The sequence below is a fragment of the Odontesthes bonariensis genome, chromosome 11, assembly GCF_027942865.1.
Source record: "Odontesthes bonariensis isolate fOdoBon6 chromosome 11, fOdoBon6.hap1, whole genome shotgun sequence".
Taxonomy (NCBI): Eukaryota; Metazoa; Chordata; class Actinopteri; order Atheriniformes; family Atherinopsidae; genus Odontesthes; species Odontesthes bonariensis.
The window spans coordinates 11,467,343-11,488,500 of record NC_134516.1 but is presented as its reverse complement, the minus strand read 5'-3'; the positions used below and the strand labels follow the sequence as shown (position 1 = coordinate 11,488,500).

Sequence of the window (21,158 nt, the reverse complement as noted above, 5' to 3'; positions counted from 1 at the left end):
GTAACTAACTTATGTGGAAGTCTTTATTGAAACATACAAAACCTTTATTAAGGCAGGCTATATGACACAGTTTCGACACTGCATTAATATGGTACTGTGCAAAAGTCTTGTCCTTTTAATGCTATTTTACCTTTTTCAAACTGTCTTATCATTGGTATTTTAGACGCAACTGAACAAATGGAAACATATCATGTTTTTCTGACACGCTACTTGTAAGATTAGTTTATGATGAACACTGGTTCATCCCTTGAGTTGGGTGCTTTTGTTATGTTTGAATGATTCATAGGGAAGTGTTAAGTGGCTAAACAAAAACAAACAAAAAAAAACATCTCTGAAAATGGTCAGGTGAAAAGACTAGACTAAAAACAAAAGAGTGAAAAAGCAGCCAATGCCCAAAGAAGAACTTTTAGAGACCTTCAGAAATTTTTGAAAAACTATCGATCTAACCCACTTTAAAAGATTACGAGAAAGTCTTGCTGCTTGGGAACTAGATATAATAAAACACAACAAATTTTCAGCTTATTATGGAACATTCAAATATCCTTTAGGTGACTCAAACTCATTAAAGCGCAGTCCCTACAGAGATGTTTCCTTCCTATAGTGTAAAAGCCTGACACTGAATCTCATTATAACTGTGGAACAATATAGCAGCCTATTAACACTCCAGCTCTTGTTTGTGAGCACATGATGTTTACTCCACGGCTTCTCGACTCAGACTAGACTCTCAGTCCTTCATCCAAATCTAATATACCCATCCATAAATAGCTCACCTATCGAGCCCATATTCGGCATGAGTGACGCGACACTGGAGCCAATCCCGTCCGCCGAATTCACCAAACCCCGCCTCTCCACGCACTGCCGCCGCTCTAATAAGTCTTCAACCGCCCATTCGCCTTAAATGGACAAGCAAGGCGGAGTTGATTGACAAACTAAATCACGCCCCTTCGTTTACAAACCCCTCCCCTCCTTTGGCTCCCTATCAGTGGCTATTTTGGCAACACGGATACGCATGGAGCTTCCATCACTTCCAGTCTCTTTTACGCACCGAGTCCGATTACGCGCGCAGGTACAGGTACCCTGAATCGCTCCATTTTCAGTTGCTACACTGCGCTATTAATCACCTCTGAAGGACTAATATGAAAGAAGTGGATGTAGAGGTCTGAGAGAACCAAGACAGGAGGCGCATTTCTTGTGGATCATTCTTGTTTTGCAATCACCGAGCCTCAGCATGGATGTCTTGGCGAACCACAGTATCTTTCAGGAACTTCAGCTTGTTCACGACACCGGCTACTTCTCTGCCATGCCGTCGCTGGAGGAAAACTGGCAGCAGGTACGTCTCAACTTTCGGTCCTCGTCGCTTTGAGCGGCTCGAGCCGCACGCCGCTGATTTTTTTATGATCACACGCGCTCGAGGATGCAGGCGTCAACTTTTCCTCCGAGGAGTGGAAACGTGCGGTCCGGGCTGAAGTGAGGACATAAAATGCTTCCAGTCCCTCGTATATCAGACAGTTTTGCGAGAGATTGCTAAGCGGTTAAAATGCGAACGCACACCAGCGCGTAATAAAGCTGTCAAATGAGATACGGGAAGATGAAGATCCCGATCCCATAATGGGGACTGAATTGATCGTGAATAATACATATGCATCCCTCAGATCACTGAGCTATCTGAGAGAAGTCTCCGCTCTTATTCATAATAGATACCCTAACATGTCTGCCTTTGTGCCATCTTCTAATGTAATTGTGAAAAAGATGCGCGAGGGAGGCGCAGGAGAACTGTCATCTGCATACTCGCTCCGATATTTTCCCCCATGTAGCACGCGCTTCCTTCAGTTTAGCTTATGACTACGGAGAAGTAGAAAGGTCCACGCGAGCACATGGCGAGGGATGCGTGGGGAGATGCGCCGGTACTTTACGCGATCTTTACTGCTCTGAGATCGTCCCAGAACACACGAAATGAAATATGTGTTGGTGCATATAACGACATTTACTGTGAAAAAAATGGCATATATTTGACTCTTTTATTTTTCTGGTGCAGAAATGCATAAATCTACAAATATTGGTAATAAATCTGGATTTCTCTCACTTTTCCCTCACCTCCAGCCTTCTTTTCCCTTAACAGACCTCATATTTTCCTTTTTTTCTACCCTTTTAAAAAAAATTCTAAGACTCTCTAAGGGCCTCTGAATCGCTGCTGCAGCTGGAGATGCTGCTTTCAGTGCTGCTCTGCACTGACCAGGCAAAAGAACCAGAGGGAGAGAAAAAAAAAATCATTGCTTGGAAATTTGATGCCTGTATTGTTCATGAAATTGGAGCCTCAGTTTTTCATCACTTGTCTGCTCCATGCGGATAGAGGAGGGTGAGGATGGAGGAGGGGTGGGGGGGTAGAGATGGAGAAACCGGTGCGTGACCGCGGATGTCTTCGCCGTGGCCGGCCTGCCTAATTGGCATCCTACTGTTAGCCACCGACGCATCTTTTCATAACAAGTCTCAAACTCCCTACTCGCTGTCAGTGAATTCTTAAATTGCACGGGCCTACGTGTACCATATGCAGCGCGCGTCTCTCCCCCGTTTCTCACCCACTTCCCGCATATCAAAATCAATACCTAATGCAAATGGAAGAGGGAGACAGCTGCGCGCGTGGGCCGGGAAAGCTCCTATCTGTGGAGACTGGAAATGTCAGTTTTCTTTGATTGAAATGATTCTTTGCAGCACATTTTCCCCAGGACAACGTCCATTTTGGACTCAAAGAAAACCACGGGGACTTTTGTAAGGGCTGTCTCTCGAAGAATTCAGTTATTTGAACCCAACAGCTATCATTTATCCATTTTCAACCATTTCCTTTATGTTCTTATTTTGAAATTATATCTAATTTAAACATATGCTGTTTGATTTTACAGATAAACTCTGATTAAACCTGGATGATGGAATGGAATGGATGAATGATGAACCAAACAGAATACAAGCTGATGCAACTTTATCCACAACTTATGTAGAAGTTCTCATGTTATCATTAGAGTATCACCCTTCAGACTCATTTTTCATCACGAAAGTGTGCATTTTTATGTTACTATCCAGTGTGCGAACTCAACATTATTATTTTGTTCCAAAACATGCCGGCACTAACCAAGTAGTTCTGGCGCCTAAACTTGACCAAAAGTAAACGAACGAATTAAAAGAAAACTGAAAACAGAGAGAAAGCAAGAGAGAAAAACAATTCCTTGTGAGGTCTTGTGAGCAAAATTGCAAAGACTTCATCCCCCATCACCCATCCAATCTCCTTATGTAGTAGACTCCTGAAAGACCTTTGATCTTTTGCTGGTGTTTGCTTCTTTTGATAAACAGACGATCCTTGTACATCACTGCATGCACCAAAATGAACCCCACCTGCTGGGACAAAAAGGCAGTATTTGGTGCCCATGGGAGGAAAACTAGATGATTAACAGAGTGTGACCTACACTCCTTCCAGTTTCCATCCTTTTTTTTTTAAACAGCGTTCAGTCTCAGTGTCTCACTGCGAATCAGAGGAGTTATTATCTTAGAAGATTTGTTTGGGAAAGCAACCCTTGGTTTTGGATAAGAAGATCCCACTCCATCCTTGTGAGCACAAGGATTAAGACTTGCCCCACACTTTGAATCTCCCTCTCCGAATGCGGTGCAGAGATGTGCTTGGCAAAGCCTGCCTTGTGCTCATTGCAGCAGGATGAAGACACCACAAGTCCTACTGAATGCGGGAATTATGAGTTGGGGCTCGCCTTAAAAGCTTTGTCTCCTGCAGTGGACCCGCGGTTTGAGTAGTCCCCGCTGTATTCCGGGCACAATTTCGAATTTGATGCTTTTATGGCATCTGATGGTAAGATAGGGGGCCGTTGTAGTCGGCCCCCCTAAATGGCTGCCTGAGATGTGAGGGCAAGAATGATGACTGTGTCCCCTGTTGGTGTCTGTGAGGCATGATTCAGCCAGTTATAGAGGGACGGGGAGCAGAGAAGGAGCAAAGTGTTTTGGAGGTCTGCAGATGGTACATGTGAGGCTGCTATTTGTTCCATTATTGAACCTAATAGTGCCAAACTGAACTGTGCTGTCTCGCTTCCAAATCCCAGTACAGTTGGTTGTTCAGAGTTGGAACAAACAGCAGGGCTTGAGCTGGATTTGGAACAAGCAGTAGCTGGTCAAAAATTGCTCATTATCTGCGGAACCCAGTTTCACTCAAAGCAGAGACGGCGCGTGTTATTTTGCATCTTTGGACCAACAGAAATGACTTGCTATCTTGGCTACAATCTCCAATGCCTGTTATGCTCATTTGTAAACTGACACTTTGCCCAGATGAAGCCTTATTGAGCCTCGCTGTCAAGACAGTTTCAGTATCGTCGGAGCATTTTGATGCTGACATAAGATCAGCAACTGAACTGAAATCCGGCCGATATGATGGATTATTTTTTCATTCTTCAGGCTCCAGTGAAGATGTGCCCTTATTGCACAGCACTTGGCCCTGATGGGTAAGGATGTAACCTGACACCACCCATGGTTGTCTGTTTTTGACCTCAGGACACACTCCATACCCTCCAAAGCATATATCATCCCTCTGGGGTTCATCACACACAACAAAGTGCTCACATTTAGACTGAGGAGTGCCTGATGCCTACCCAAGCGAAACGTCTGTATCTGGCTGCTCGGTGCATCATGGGCTTCATGTGGATGTAGATTGCACTCTGGCATAACCTCCAGATGCAAGCCAGCACGCTCAGATGCAACTACTTACATCTAGCTCTTAGTGGCGACATCTCTCAGGCGGGCGGCACAAACTCCATCTAGGGGGGAACGTCAAGGGAAGTTGCCGAGCACGCACATTCTTCCCACCGCAGGGTTTTGCATTTCACAGTCCGGTGGGCTTGAACCCCCGCCCCTCTCCCTTGCCCCCCCCCCACACCCCCACCCTCGGGGATGGCTGGCACCGGGAGGCAGACATTCATAGAACAAGTGGGTAGCGAGACATGGCGCTTCCCGATGAGCAGGAAGAAGAAACAGGGATGCGGATAGATGGAGTCATTTAGCATTTTTGACTGAGGCCTCCGAGGGAAAAGTCTCTCCACGCCGGGCTATTAAAGCCGCGGTCAGTGCCAGAGAAACGCATCAGCGTCGAGACCCCTCGCGCAGACTCTGGAGACACCACGAGGGGGGATTAAGAGGAGCGGCAGAAAGATAAAGCAGAGAAATCAGCAGCGAAACTGTGAATATCCATATGCATCCATAAGCAGCTCTGTGCATGTGTGAGTGTGTGCATGCTGGTGCGTGTGTCTCAGAATGTTATGTAATCCTCAGTGGGCCACAGCTGCTTTCTCACACAGACAGCAGGCATGCTGGGGAGCACAGCCAACTGGCCCCCGCCTTCCTGTCTTCCTCCATCCCTTGTTTTCTCCTTCCTTTCTTTCTGTCTGCCTGCTTTTTCTTCCCACTTTCTTCTTATAGAATTAGCACAGTATGGATTTTTGATCTCCGCATGGCTGCTATGTGAGCTCTGGACTGTCCCCCCCCCCCCCTACTGTACTGTACACTCCTCAGCTGTGTTGAAACACAGTGGGTGCCAGGTAAACATGCTTTCTGAGTCACTCTTGTTTGCTTTGTGAGGCACACAGCAACAAAAAGGAACCAGCATCGATGTTACAATTTCCCCAAAGCAAAAACATACTAAGCAATCCCAAAACACATCTCATGTTTTGACGACCTTTCACTGGCTGCTACTTGATGTAATTTTATGCAAATTAAAATTAAATCAATCCTGTACGAGGCAGAGTTCGGCCTTCAGCAAGCAGGCGGAGGGAGGACAAACTGGGACTTAATCTTATTTGTCTCAAAAGAGCTCCTGGAAGTGTTTCCGTTCCAGACATGTTGCTTTATTAAAATGTCACATTTACTCTTAGCATGAGACATGAAATCAAGTTTGGGCGCGCTCCCAGAAAAATGAAAAAAATTGCCATTGACATTTGATTGAGCTGACATTTGGTCCCCGTTTGAACCCCATCCTCAAAGTTTTCAGCTACCCCATGACTCTCAGATGGCGAGCATGGAGCTGATTTTCTAACAGCGTTGTTTTGCTCGCCTCTAACCCGACAGCAGTCAGATGATCTTGAAGATGGATGCCACGTAGAATGTATTTGACATGGCCTGGCCTGTGATGCAGCCATGCATGAAAGGAAGCCTTTGTGTGGCGCCGCTCGGTGCAGCATCTCTGCTCTCTTTAAAGCATTTTTCGGCAACGAGGTTATCACTCAGCGCATCGATCCTGGGAAAAGATGTTTAATGAGGAGAGGGCTCGCACTCTGTATTAAAAGAGCAATGACTTTAATTTTGTTATTGTAAACAGATAAATGAGCTGAAACAGTAAAGACTCAATTTGGCTCCTGAGCAGGCACCCTGCTGGCTGTTTTCTAGAGAACTTTTGCATGTATTCAATTGTGTTTTTACTGCGGAAGGGTATCTTTTAAATCTGTTTGGTTATGTTGACTGTCCGAATCTCATGGTCTGAGTGTACATTGTTACACGGAGGCTCAGAATTGCAGTATTGTACTTTGATTTTACAGGATATTCTCTTAACAAAGGGATTTTATTTCTTCTCATGCACACACCATTAGGTTCGTGTGTCTGTGTATCTTGTGTAATGAGATGTGCGAGCGACCCCCTGACCCAGTAACATCCATTTTGCCATAAGAGCGCTTAGTGAACTCTGCCACCTCTGTCTCATCACTCAGGCAGCTGAGAGGCGATTGCCAGTGATAGGTACCGGCTACTGCTTTATGGGCACTGATGAAAAGATGGGAAGCGCTGATGAAAGAGAGGACGGCTGTGGAAGTATTCATTTGTCTGACGCTTCGGTGACAGAAGGAGAGGCAGAGGAGGTGGCGTAAGGAGAAAAAGCCAGAGAAGGCGGGGAGAGGAGAGGACGGAAGGGGGGAGAGTGGCGAACAAGTACATCTTTATGTATGGCTTCCCTCTGTGAAACGCTCTGCTACCCCAGGTTTGATTAACAGTGAGAAGAGGAGCCAGTCATTTTTTTCGCCTCACACCAGCACACATGGCTTGGCAATGACTTTCACATCATTTGAGGGGAAATCGGGAAGCCGTTACAGCACCTTACAGTGATCCGACATGCTTCGCTGCTGCCATCCGGGTGGGGAGACTGCGGGGAGAATAGAGAAAGGAAGAGAAGTCTCAGACACTTGTTCTATGCCTCAAAATCACTGCTCTATCCATCCCCCATTCTCTATCTCATGGTTCTCCCTTGCTCCTTTTTTTTTTTCCCCTCTGACAAATTGCGAGAAGACAGTTTTGACAAAGTCACAGCTGCCTTGTTTGATTTGCCCTGCTCCTACCCCTTACTCAGAGTCAGTGTCTACAGAAAGCCAAACCCAGGAGTGTTACGCGATCAAAATTGAGCAATAAGATGAAACAAAAATAGGCCCCTTTACACAGAGCATGTGAGGAGTAAAAGGCACAAAACACAAAAATGGAAAAAAAACACACAAAGTGACAGCTGTTTGACTTTATCATGTTAGGTATTTTGGAAAAGCGTCGAACGAAGATCAGTTCCATCCTCATATCTCTACACTTAAGCACCTATTTAAAATTGGTGAACCTAACTTAGGTTAAGATAAAGGTTAGGCTTGGTTAGGCTCGCATAAATGCTGGGTAAGCATAAAGGTTAGCATAAAGACTGGAAGCAGATGGGTCAACAGCCAACCAGGATCTGTCCAAAACTAGCAAAACTTATTGGCCAGTATAGCTCCAAATTTCCCAAAATGAAGTAAGATAGCATTTGTTTGATTTGTACAAAAGCTTAAAAGCAGAAATATTGTTCTGATTTTACTGCTAGCTTGGTTTGAAGAATGTATAGAATAGGCTAATAAAGCTCCAGTTCCATTGGGCAAAAAGCTCCACTAGCATCTGGCTTTGTCTTCAAATGCCTTGCAGTACTTGTGGCTATTAATCAGCTCCCCTTCCAATAAGTAATGACATGAGTATGACTCCCATGTGGAAAAGCTATCTTTCCCCGAGTGTGTGCTATCCTTCCTTGTGGCATCAAGAGTAAGCAAAGCTCTGAAATACTATAAGTTTGAAAAGAAATTGGACCAACTAAAGCATCAGGTGCTCTGAAATTGACAAAAGTGCCAACTTGTTGATAAAAAGTTCCGCAACAGACCAATATCAGTCTTCACAGTAGCTAGCAGCTAACTGTTGAGTATTGCTGTATTGTCAGGAAATTGCCTAGAAGATATTGGAAAGCCATCTTCTCTTCTTTACATGGATGCATATTATATCTATGGTAACACAGCTTAATTAAACTGATCTGTTTTTGATGTTACTGCTGTGCAAAAACAAAGTGAAATTTCACCTTGTTTGCATTGAGGGATGCGTTCTAAATAGCATGTAAAATGCTTGCCAAGGGTCACTCTATGCAAAAAACCCTTGACTATGCAAAGGCTCAAAATAATTTGCTCCCTATCCTTTGACTCTGGCCACAGCTTGTTTAATCACCCACCCCGCTCACATAGGTTGACATCCACCGGCTTTAACAATGACCACAAACTCACACTATGTGCAGGCATTCTAAAGCACTAATTGGCTGTGACATTCGAAGCATTACATCCCCACCTTCCTATCTACCTGTTGCTAGGCAGATCAGCTTTTTCTTTGTTTAGCTGTCAGTCTGGGAGGCTAATCCCACCCCAAGAGAGCTTTTGCCATCGAGAAACCAGAGATCTAGCCATGTGGACCATCTTTCTCCAAAGACTGAGCCAGAGGAAGGGGGGAAAAAGAGATGGACCGGAGAGAGAGACAAGGGCAATTTGTCCTGAGTAAACACTGCTGCTTGTTGTTGTCATCCAAAGCCAGTCATCAATCACAGCCCTAAGCTCTTGGTGGTGACAGCCACAAGGACACGACACTCTCTGAAATTGGTTGAAAAGTTTAAAAAGTAAGACAGTCATTGGTCAAGATCACGGCCTGCTTCCCAGTGCAGCCCTTGTTGACTTTTTAGAAGAGTGAGTGCTTGTGTAAAAGTCTTTCAGCAAAATGTTAAATTGGCTCTAAGTGGCATTCAGCGTCCACAATTGTGTGCGTGCCTGACTTTCTGCATTATTCCTTCAGCGTCTTTGTGTTTGTGTGCATTTGTGTCCAGTCATGTGTGTGCAGGCTTTGCATGCCGGCCTCAGCACTCGGCTGTGGTGGTCCGACATGCAAAGGCAGTTTGTGTGTATATGTGCGTATTTCCACCTGTCATGGCTCTCTGCTCCAAAGTTAGCCAGCTGGTTGGTCAGTGTTTCAGGTTGTTTTCATCCATCATTCCTACCTTTCTTCTTACATCATTCTTTCTTATCTTCGTCTCCCTTTATTATAATTCTTTCTCACCCTGCTCTTTTTTAAAAACTTTACTGAATAGGCTTCTCCGTTATACTTGGTACACAGTTGCCCTATTTTCGCCTGTGGGAATGGTACCATGTGCCAAAACTGATATCGCAATAGCTGACATGCTTTGATGTTTTACCCGGCCTTGCACCTTCAGTCAGTGGGTCTACATGGTGAGATTAATTTGATTATAGCTATAGTTGGGTTATGCTACTTATTTGAGCAAGGATTATTATCCTTGGATATATGTGTGATATATAGGTGAACGAATTGAATCGTAGGCACAAAGCATGTCATACTCCGATATGATAGGTGGCGCTGTACCCATTTCAACTATTGCTAATAGAGCCACTTCCGGTTGATCGCTTCACCACCACCAACAACAACAAACTCAGTTATTCGAGAAAATGGCGAACGAAGAGCAAGATGAAGCTACTTCCCTCTACATTTCGTTTGTGATGAGCTGATCCAATCCGATCCAATTTCTTGTCCGATTAAGGTGTCTACATGAACTTAATAATCAGAATCAGAATCAGAATCAGAATAACTTTATTAATCCCTTGCGGGAAATTCTTTTGTTGCAGTGCTCTTATTTACAGGAAAATAAAGATTAATAAGAATAAGATAGGGAATAAAATAAAAATAAAATAAGAATAAAAATATCGATATGTACAAAAATAGAATAAACAATAAACAGTATTTACAATGCTACTCAGTAGCTAATTATTATTGTTATGACCGGGTTATTGCACATGGTGAAGTGATGTCATACACTGGAATTGTACAGTTTGATGGCCACAGGCAGGAATGACTTCCTGTGGCGCTCTGTGGTGCAGCGTGGTGCAATCAGTCTCTGGCTGAAGGTGCTTCTGTGGCTGACCAACACATTATGAAGAGGATGTGCAGGATTGTCCAGCATGGATTTGATCCTGGACAGCATCCTTCCGTCTGACACTGCTGTCAGAGAGTCCAGTTCCTCTCCGACAACGTGGCTGGCTTTGCGGATGACTTTGTTCAGTCTGTTGGCGTCCTTCACCTTCAGTCTGCTGCCCCAGCATGCAACAGCGTAGAGGATGGCACTGGCCACCACAGACTCATAGAACATCCGCAGCATTGTCCGACAGATGTTGAAGGACCTAAGCCGCCTCAGAAAATAGAGACGGCTCTGGCCCTTCCTGTAGAGGGCGTTTGTGTTTTTTGTCCAGTCCAGTTTATGGTCCAAGTGCACCCCTAAGTATTTGTAGTCCTCCACCATGTCCACGTTGACCCCACAGATGGAGATAGGGGTCACTGGGGCCTTACTCCTTCTCAAGTCCACCACCAGTTCCTTGGTCTTTGCCACGTTGAGCTGCAGATGGTTCTGCTCACACCAAGTGGCAAAGTTGTCCACCACACCTCATATAACTCAGTCTTATTGTAATTTAGCCAATAATCCGATCCTTTCAGTGCCATGTAACCCCACTGAGTGTTTTGTAACCTGGCTCGTGGTACATTAAAAAAAAAAAAAAAAAGTACAACTGCTTTAAATCTTACAAAACATGAAGAAAAAAAAATGCTCAAAAGTGAAACAGAAACATTAAAACTTGTGCAGTTAAATTTTTGTATGCTGTGCTTCCTGTGTGACCTCTGCTAGAGCAATTTCTGCGGTGTCATGGTGCCGTTTCCCAGAAGGGACGCCTACTGTTTAGGACGAAAACTGCAGTTACTCCTGCACACCTGAGGTACAGGTATAATACTGTGTTGACATCACAATTCACTTGCAGGGCAGAAGCTTTAACCTCCCTCTTGCTCTTCCAACTTTATCATTTAAAAGCATTGTACTTGCTTTGGCAGCTTGAAACCAGGGGTGAGGACACAGATGTGTGGTCAGAAATAGATAAAGGCTATTTTTTTTCCCCATCGTCAGCAGCTGCTGCTGAAATTTCTGGAAGATTCAACAGGGTTCCAAATTACCCTAAAGACACAGCTATCTCGAGCCAACTGGGTGTATCATGCCGTTTCAGTCATTCCAAGCTCCTGCGGGGTTAAGTTGCCTGAAAAAGATTCCACTTGTGTTCTCAGAACCAGACAGATTCCACCTGAATAGGAATTAACCCCACATGTCAAAGCCTGCAAGTGCAGGTTATACGCTGTGAAATATATTACTTTGAGATGCATGCTTAGAAGAGGAAGGCTGAATGCGTCAAAATGGACAGACAGAGGGGGTTAGGTGATTTTGCACCTTGCCTCACTCTTCGAATGGCCTGGGAAGTGCCCTTGTGTGATTTAATGAGACCTGTGGGAAGAGCCATTCATCAGCATGACAGCGTACCTCTGTTTCCCATTGTTCTGTTCTGGTATGTGAGGAGAGCAGTGTGTGTTTTAGCCTTAATGATGGGCCGGCAAACCCTTTGAATAGATGAATCTCCTGGTGCTAATTAAGATTTAGGCCCGCCAGGAGACATCTGTGTTTATTTCTTCCACCCTCTCCGTTTCCTTGGAGGAACTTGCATGCGAGCGAGCAATTTATGGGATCATGATTTTGAAATTTTGGCCAAAACCGGTAGTTTGGGTGGTGACCTGTGGTCAGCGTAAAATGCAGGGCTTTGATCAAAGTCAGTTGGTCGCTCCAAACACACACGCATGCGCATGTTTGATTTATCCCTGAAATGCAGATTTTATGGAGGCAGAGATGGTCATCAGTACATCAAATGTGTCAGGGGGAAAAAAAACAAAAAAAACATTTCTGATTCGCACCGGACGGATGCAAATCAAAATCGCGATCGTCTCGAACACGATGTGGAGATGTTATTTTTCATTTCATGCCGCTTCAGATAATCATCGGTAATTTTTCTAAATGTTAGATCCAAAAACCAAACGCTGCTGTTGTTTTTCTAAATGTGTGCGAGTGTGTCTTCTTAAGCTCCTCGAGGGCTTTCACCACAGAACAATGCCGTTTTTGTTCAATGCAACTCACAGGGAAATAACCTCTCTACGTGCTTTTCACTGCTGTCAAGTGCTTTAATTAGTGCTATAATCCAACAGATCATCAACAGATCCCAATCGGACAGTTCTTTCTATTTTTGACAGCTGTTAGGGAAGACATGCTGTGGCAACTCTAACCCCCAGAGCATTCTTTGTTGTCATCCACCCATTTATTCACTTACCTGCCTTTTCTTCTTGCTCTTTACACATTGTCCTGGGTAACAGGCTTAGCCAATCCCGATGTACTTGTTAGGGCAGCATGTGTCTTTGTTCACATGATTTTTGGAACTGAAGTCCAGAGTTTATTCCCCAAAGGTATTACCTTTCCATGTCTGTTTTTTTTTTTAAATAAGACCAATGTTTTTTCCACAAACATACCTTATACCAACCTAGATTCTCCAGAAGGAAGTAAATCATGGATATGGACCATCTCAGCATCTCTCACACGGCTATATTACATTTTGACGTATAATCTAAATATACCTCAGCAGACATTTTGGCAGAATAGTGTGTGCCAAGTCTGAAACCAAGTTGGTTGACCTACCTCTGGCTGGTAGAAGGAGATTGAGAAGATCATTACACGCATGAGCCTGAGCTTTGAGCTCTTATCCATTCATTTTTGTTTTGAGGTGGCAACGGCTGCTACAGTTTGAGCTCTCCTGGCCACGGTATCCGCTCGGGATCCTTTTTTTCCGATAATATATACACAATATCAGAAAGATGCATGTCCTGGCATGGTGACTGTTTGTCATCTGTTTTGTTTTTTCGTCTGCTCTGATTTCAGTTCCATTTTTGGAACTTTCTGTTTTTCATCCAAGCATTCCACATGGTCCTCCTGCCAGATTGACGGTGTTGGTGATTTATTGCTGCTGATGTCGGCAGTTTCTTTGGGGTGTTTAAATGCCTGAGCACATAATTCTCCCCAGAGAGATAGGTCGGAGATAGAAGGCAACCCTGATGCCCATTGACTGGGGTTTCGAAAGCGCTGTTGATGAGCACCACACCACTGGTTTCGCTGTACAGTTTGATGGTGTGAACTTTTTTTTTGCACATGTTGCATTTACAGATGGTAACCCAAGGGGCTGCATGCCGTACACTTTCAAACTTCTTGTTGATATCTTCTCATGTCAAGTGCAAAAGAAAAAAATCTATTACCAAACACCAAATTGATAAACACATATATTCATAAGGGTATCAGTAAAAATGAATCTACTTAAAACACTGAATAACCAATGTTGCAGATATTTTGTCCCTTCCATCTTTTAACTAAACGGATGCTTTCACATAAATCTTTCACCACCCAAATCCCACTTGTGCATTTCAGGGAGAAGAATTTGATAACTTATGCTAATGAGAATGAAGGGATCCCTATCCTCCTCCCATCCCTCCCCTCATCCAACCTTCCTCAAAATCACTCCCTGCTTGTCAGTGTGAGCTTTCGTGTGGCCAGACAGCACATCCTCCCTCTCTCTCTCGTTTACTATGTGTTATTCAGTCTATTGCCCCAGATATTATTTCATTGTAAAATGATGCCAATTAGTAAAAGCCAGTCGCCAGTGGCTGTGGTCTGGCTCCTTCTACATTCCGGCGGGGAAAGTTATTTGGGTCGGTAGCTATTTTCGGCCTGTGATGTTGCCAGGAATACTTCAGGGAGCAGCCACTGTTTTATAAGAGAGCACATCAATAATTTCCATTGGCGTGTGTGTGCGTGTGCATAACCAAGAACGACAGAGACAGACAGAATATAGCAGGTTTGTGTGTGTGTGTGTGTGTGTGTGTGTGGAGGTAAAGCTGTTGTTTTGTGTTGAATATTCAGCAGAGAATGTGGTGTACATTGTACATAAACACGCACTTGTTCCCACGTTTCACACAATTCACTCCAACCGCCCACGACCTCTTACTCATTTGAAACCCATTAATTTGCCAGCCTTTAAACTTTAACCCCAAATCTTAAGTCAGTTCTAAGACAAGGCTCTGCCCTTTGCCCTGTAATCACCTGCTTTTTCAAACTGTAATCTTTACTTGTGGGACGCCAGTCAAAGAGTACACACACACACACACACAAACACATTCAGACCTACAGGCCAAAGTCAATGAGTTCTTAGCACCTCTCTCTGTGTCTAACCACCCTCCTCCTCTCTCCGCTGAGAAGCTGTACATTGTCAGGATGAAATTGGGGTGAAAAGTCCTCGCACTCCCGCTGAAAAGCCAGCCGCTCCGAACCGAAGGGTGAATGGGTTCAGCCTGCCGTGATGCCTCCGCCCCTCCTCGTAACAACCTAAACTCGCACACGCTCTCTCTGCGCTATCTCTCAGAGGAGAGCTCGCAGCTGTAGTGGCGGCGAGGAGACATCTTTCAATATTTTAAGCGGCTTGGGCTAATCTTTGTCACTCAGGTTTGTTTTGGAAGCATTGCTGTGGGATAAAGAGGGAATGACAGTGCCCCCACCTCCTGTTTGCATGGCTCCTTACGTACGGGAAAGTAACCAAACAGGTTCCCCTCGTAAACTCGCGGCCCACCGCGTTTTTTGACCCCATGCTAATCCACCTCGGCCTTGCAACACTGTGCCACTGACCTGCTTTTCGCTGCTTGCGCTTGTCCCGCTCACATGCACTCACATGCTCTTGTTGTTTGAGATCTGGTGGCGTAATGAGTGACAAAGCCGGGGCTTCTTATTCAGGCATGGAGAGGCACGTAAGAAAGAACTGTTTTGGCTCTTATCAGTGTGGGCACTGCACAACTCTTCGCGGTCCGTGAATGGGATTTGGCTACTGAGCAGCCCCTTCTGACTGGTACTGTATGAGGAGGAAGCAGAGTTTTTCCGCTTCACTGTTCCCTTTATCTCTCTAGCTTCTTTTTCACTGGCCGCCACTCTTTTGTTTCTCGGTGCCTTTTCCAGCCAAGGCCCCATTCTCTTGCCCCTTCATTGTGTGCGGTAATGAAGATTAGCCAGCCTGCCACACACAATGGGGTCCGCACATCCGGAGCACAGACTCCCCAAATCCTGTCGCAAGCTGCTAACCCTGGTGTTTAACCACTGATGCTGCCGACTCCCCCTTCATCCACACACACACACACACACACACACACACACACACACACACACACACACATATGCATCGTCTTGTTCATTCAGACACGCACACAAACATGGCCAATATGCACTCTGCACTCTGCCGTGTTGAAAGCAAATGGATGAAATGCCCCCTGATTAGATTAGGGTGGTTTTGACAGCTGAGAGGGAGCGCTTGGCGACTCACACGCCGATAAACAGCAGCTCACCCAAATCCAGTTAAAGAGAGACAGAGTTCCCCTCCCCAGCGAGTGCAACACGGCTCCAGCCGTCGGGATTATACCCCCCACCCCTCTCCATACTCCCCGATATTCTTCTTTTTTCTCTCGCTTCTATCTCATCCTCTTCTCCATCAGTCTCAAGATGCTTCTTCCATTCTCTTGATCCTATTTCACCCTCACCTCTCCTAACCTCGACTTAATACCAGAACAAAGACGTTTTCCACACTTTGTCACAAGCTATTTAGATGGCGCAGGAGAGGTCTTTATATGCAGTGCACTTGTTGTATCCCCAGACTAAGACCTCTTAATAATGTCTGTATCACTCTCAAGGTCGGCAGATCTTCACGAGTTCAATCTGTTTACTTGTCAAGCTACTTTCAAGCCTTCAGAGGATACAAGAGTAGCTTCGTCTGCGCAGGAAGATGGATTATCCAAATGTGACAGCTGTTGTTTGTTGAAGTGCAAAAAAAAAACAAAAAAAAAACGCTGCGGCAAATGTGTGTAATGGGATCACAAGCAGTCATTTGTCAACCTGCAATGTACTGCGTGAAATGCTGAAAGTGATAGTTCCGCATTTTCCCAGTGTTTTTGTGTTTTTGTCTATTACTTTCGTTAAGTTTAACTCAGTTGGTATTTTGGACCTTATTGACCATATTGTAGATTCTGTCATCCATGTTGGCTAGATGCTTGAGAAGCTACTGATGGAATTTGGTGGTTAATGCTATTTCTTTAGATGGAAAGTAATGGCCATCTGTTTAAACACGAGTATAACACAGTAAGAGCATATTTGGCTATAACCAGTGGTTCGCCCACATCCGACTTTGCTCAATACTTTGCTCTACCTAAATCCAGTTTGACTGGTTGGGCTGAGGGGTTCTTCTTTGTTTTTTTCACCAGTGATATTTCTTCTGGGAAAAGTCGGTTAAAAGCCGTGCATATTTTTGGCATTGTGGAGAAACTCATATTTTAGCAGAACCGTGACCACAGATTCCCCAACTTTCTTCTTTGCTGAATTCTGAGCCGCATTTCTTCTATGTTTCCTTTTATGTGGTAGTAATATGGCCAACCTACTGTGTAAATAGATGGTTCATTCTAAGGTACTAAAAACTTAGTCATTCGGAAAAACAGAATAAATATGAAATTAAACCGTTTTTAATGATATTATCAATTTTCTCACAGATCTGTCTTTATTACACAATAAAGCTTTTTCCTGAGATTTTTTCCAACTTTTCTGCCTTCAATTTTGATGACAGAACATACAAGAAAATATGACTATATTTTTCCCGGTCATAGTCTGCTTCTTTTTTTTTTTTTTTCTAAAAATAACCGTTGAGTGCCTCTAATTACCTTGTCTATAAATAATAGAAAGTTGAAGTTTCGGCTTAACAATAATTCCTAAATGATCCCTAATTATTGTAAATATGATTGAGATTTCAAGTCAATTTAGACCCGGAGGACCAGGCAGCGAAAATCCAGGATCGCACTGACTTCCTGTAGCCAGTTGCTCACACATTCGAACGGTAATCATATGTGGTCCGACCCTAATCTCAGCTTTCACTTATAGTCTTGTTCTCTTCCCATTCCCGTTGCGTCGATGTTGTTGTACCACGGGATGACAGAGGGTAGGTCTCGAGTGTCAGGTTGATGTGGACGTGTGCCGTTCTGTTGTGTCTGCTTGGAGAAAGTGACGGGAAATGTCTCTCTGCTCCATTAAGCAGAGGTCACAAGGTTTTTTGCACTCCGAGTGCTCCATCATTGTGGTTTTCCTGCCAGATGAAAGGTGCTTTGAAGATCACACTCAAACACACACAGACACACGCACGCACGCTCGCTTGTGTCGCGTAAACCTCCTGTAAAAGAAGGCCTTAGCGGGGAAGATGTCTTGACTGAAACTATCAGACTAAACCTGATTCTCAAACTGTGCTGAAAAATGGACAATCCCTACTTAAGTGTGGATTCTCAGCGAGTCGGTCCAGTGGACCAGAATATGCCGCCTGCAAAAGCCTCAAATGCCTATTAATGCACCCATCCAAACAAAAATTGACTGTGTGTAAAAGGAGGTGGCAGGTTTACAACTAAATGTGCTTTATTCCCTCAAACTCCATCAGCAAATTGTGATTTAACAACTGGAGGTGTCTGTTATCAGCTTGAAGCCCGCTCTGTGTAAAACTGCCTCAAGGTGCTGCGTTGCCAGGCTTTGACTGAGGGGCTGATTATTACTGCGAGGCTAATGTCGTCTGATAAGGCCGTCTGTGTAATTAAGCTGTTTCCGTAGTGTGTTATCTGAAGCTAGGTGACTGCCTGGAGAGATGGAGCTGTTAGTCAATGAGGAAGAGAAATTCTGTCTCCTGTCTCTGCTATTTGAGGCTTCACATCTTTCTCCCTCCTTCTTGTCCTCTTCTAATCTGCAGCGTAATTGTTATGCTTGTGTTTGCTACACCCTTTATCCACTCTTTAAGCTTTCCTCTCCTAGTCTGAAATGCAATTCTCCGCACTATCCTAGCCAGTTGTACCTGTTTGGAGCGTTGCAGGTGGATAGCTTCTCCCCTTTACCTTATCCCCCTCTCCCCCTGTTTCTATTCTGAGTCATTGGTTCGATGCACCATCAAGCTACAAGATCCCTCCTGGCCAAAACCTGTGCTCCCTGTTGCTCTGTCTATTGATAACAACAGAGCAATGCATGGGTACTCTATTCAGATCACTCTACTATTCAGATCAGTGTTGAGGAAAATGAGGAGTTACCTCCCCGCCGACTCCCCCACCTTTCCCCTCCTTCTGGCCCTGCAGGCAGGTTCCCCGCTCAGCTGGGACCTGCAGATGATTCCATGCTGCCCTCCAAGGAGTCTGAAATCTGGGGGTTCTTAGTAAGGCTACGGGATGGAGCAAAAACCCTGAAGGGGAGATTAGAAGGGAGGGCGTGCCATTTTGGAGTTCTTATGTGTCCATGGGATAAATGTAGCAGCAGGGGGGCTGTGTAAGTATTGCTCGGTAAAGCTATAGATTACTGTCTCTGTCAGCTGCGACGGGCACTGCTGATGAGCTCCTGCATGGTATCATTTGGTATCGATCAGGCGCCACGATGCAAACACACACACACACACACACACACACAAACACACAAAGGCTGTTGGCGAGATGGCCGCTGCCTTGGGCCACTGGTCATTTAGCTGTCACCTCAAAGTGATGGCTTGGCCCGGCTCACCAGATCAATGGGAGACACAGACCCAATAAGACGGCAGAAAAAAACACACGTGTGCATAAACACACTCAAATGTACACAAACTGTGTGAAACGCCGCTCTCTTTAATCGAGCGCCAGGCCAAACTTTTGCTTCGACAAAAGTGTCAAGGCGTGTTGAATTACAAGCACCGATAACAAAGATGTCTGCAAACAAAGTCAGCAAAGCAAAACGGCTTGTCATAAAAATCACATCAAAAGAGTAAGAGAAAAGACAATTCGGTTTGCTGGTTCATTTTCACATCGATGTGAGAGCCAATATGATTACTACCTACCTGTGGTGTAAAAGTGTGATTCATTTCTCAGAGGAGTTTTAATCAACGCCGATATCACGGTGGCGTTGCATTTAGACCCTGTGAACAGAAGCCGGGGCCATCTTATTTTCTGTGACCAATGGCATTGTGCGGTTTGAATAAAAGCAAAACCAACAAGAATTAAGCAGACTGTCATTCCAATGCGAAAACAACAAAAGAAGCAGAGCGAAGCTGCGGAGAAGCGTATGTTAATTCATCCACGACACGAATGTTACTCACTTTTAAAACGAGTAAGCAAGCTCCCGCTATAAATTGGCCAAAACAAATAATCAATGTGTCACGTTGACGACAAAAGGTTGTAGAAAATGATGATGACAATCAAAAGCACGTTCTTTGCAAACACTGTGAAAGCATCCAAAGTCAAGACAACAAAAGGAATGCACCCATCCAAAGTGTGTCTCCAAAAGATGAAATGAGGAAGCACAATGGGGCTTGGAAGTTTGCGATTCGTTTTTGAGAATTCTAATCATCTCTGCAGAAAATACAACTGGAAACTTCATCAGATTTTCCTACAAGTCTTAAAAGTAAACAAGAAGCCTGATTGAATAGGAGAGACAAAAATGTCATAATTTTATCTTCATCTTGATTTCGGAAAGCAGTCCAATATTCCATGTTTTTGTCTGGCACTTGTATAATGCTTTACTTTGTGGAATTATCCTCTTGTGCAGCTGTGGTTGCAGCTAAACATTTCTGGAGGAATTTTAGCCCTTTGTACAGAGAAGCTTTTACTCTGTTGGTTACAAGCTGCTCCATACAGGTCCTCCCGCAACATTTCTGTTGGATTCAGTGTAAAATTCATATTTAGATTTATTCAGTCAATGGGGGCAAATCGTCCTGGGCTCAAATGCAGCAAAATTAGCCCAAACCATGACACCGCCACCACCATGTTTCACAGATGAGATTACATTTCTCCAAACATAACGCCTCTCATTTAAGTCAAACAATTATACGATTGTTTAATTCAATCAAAAATGTGTTGTTTTTAAAAAAAATATGGGTTCTAAATACAATTAGCAAAGAGATGGGTAGCGGCTGACTGTGGATTGGTGGGGTTAAAATTTTTTACATTGGACAGTGTAACCGTTTCTAGCCTGATGTGCATTAGCAGCAGTTTTTCTTAGGTCCTCAAATATCTTCTTTGTTTGTGCCATGATACCCTTCCTCAACTATCGGCTCTGAAGATTAGACTGTGATAGATCTGAGTGCAACTTCATTGTCAAATGAACTCCTAATCTTAAAGATTCCCTTGGTTTTGCCATTTAGTTTTGGAATGTCGCATCATTTCCTCAATAAATATCCTAGTTTTATATTTGTATCCAATTTATCCAATTGGTTTTGATTGGCGAACCAATTGGATGCATCTGCCTTTGTGAAAGGTGTATGAAAGTCTGAAGATGCTTGTAGCAATGCGGGTTCACAAAAGGGTTAATCTGCATGTGTCACTGTATACAATAGACCTGCACAAAAAGAACATTGCAAAACATTGTTTAAAAGAATGATTATTCACTTACATATCACTCAAGTGGTTAGCAAAGACGAGAATTTGTTGAAATATGCTTTATTGCTGTCGTTTTTTTGTAGTAGTTGCTTGAAATCTGACGTGCCATTATGAAGACATTCAAATTTATATAAAATTACAGTTTTATTTTACATAAACTGTGTTTTCCAGTCAAGGAGAAAATAAAGAAGGAAAAAAAAAAAACCCCATTTATTCCAGAATTATGCAACCCTTCAAAGAGGATGCTGCAGGGAATCATAGATCATCTCTTAGAAGATGTGACAGCATTCAACCCCCGAAACTGTGAGCCTTTAACAATAGTGCTGCATCACCCCCTCCAGCTCAGGGGCCCCTTACCGTTCCTGGCCTTTTCAACCATGCTAACATCAATGTTTGAATATTATTCATAGCACCTTGTTTCTATCACAGCATCTGTAAAAACTAAATACGATCAT

At 44.1% G+C, this 21,158-nt stretch overlaps 1 protein-coding gene across 1 annotated transcript in view; it reads left to right on the top strand.

Moving 5' to 3' along the window:
* The first annotated feature begins 1,002 nt into the window (after positions 1-1,002).
* The window catches only part of LOC142391623 (Krueppel-like factor 7), a 44,001-nt gene continuing 23,845 nt past the window's right edge, over positions 1,003-21,158 (top strand). The window contains exon 1 of the mRNA XM_075477534.1: positions 1,003-1,330. Within this exon, the coding sequence (XP_075333649.1) occupies positions 1,229-1,330 (102 nt within the window). The 5' untranslated portion in view covers positions 1,003-1,228. The remainder of the gene's footprint in view (positions 1,331-21,158) is intronic.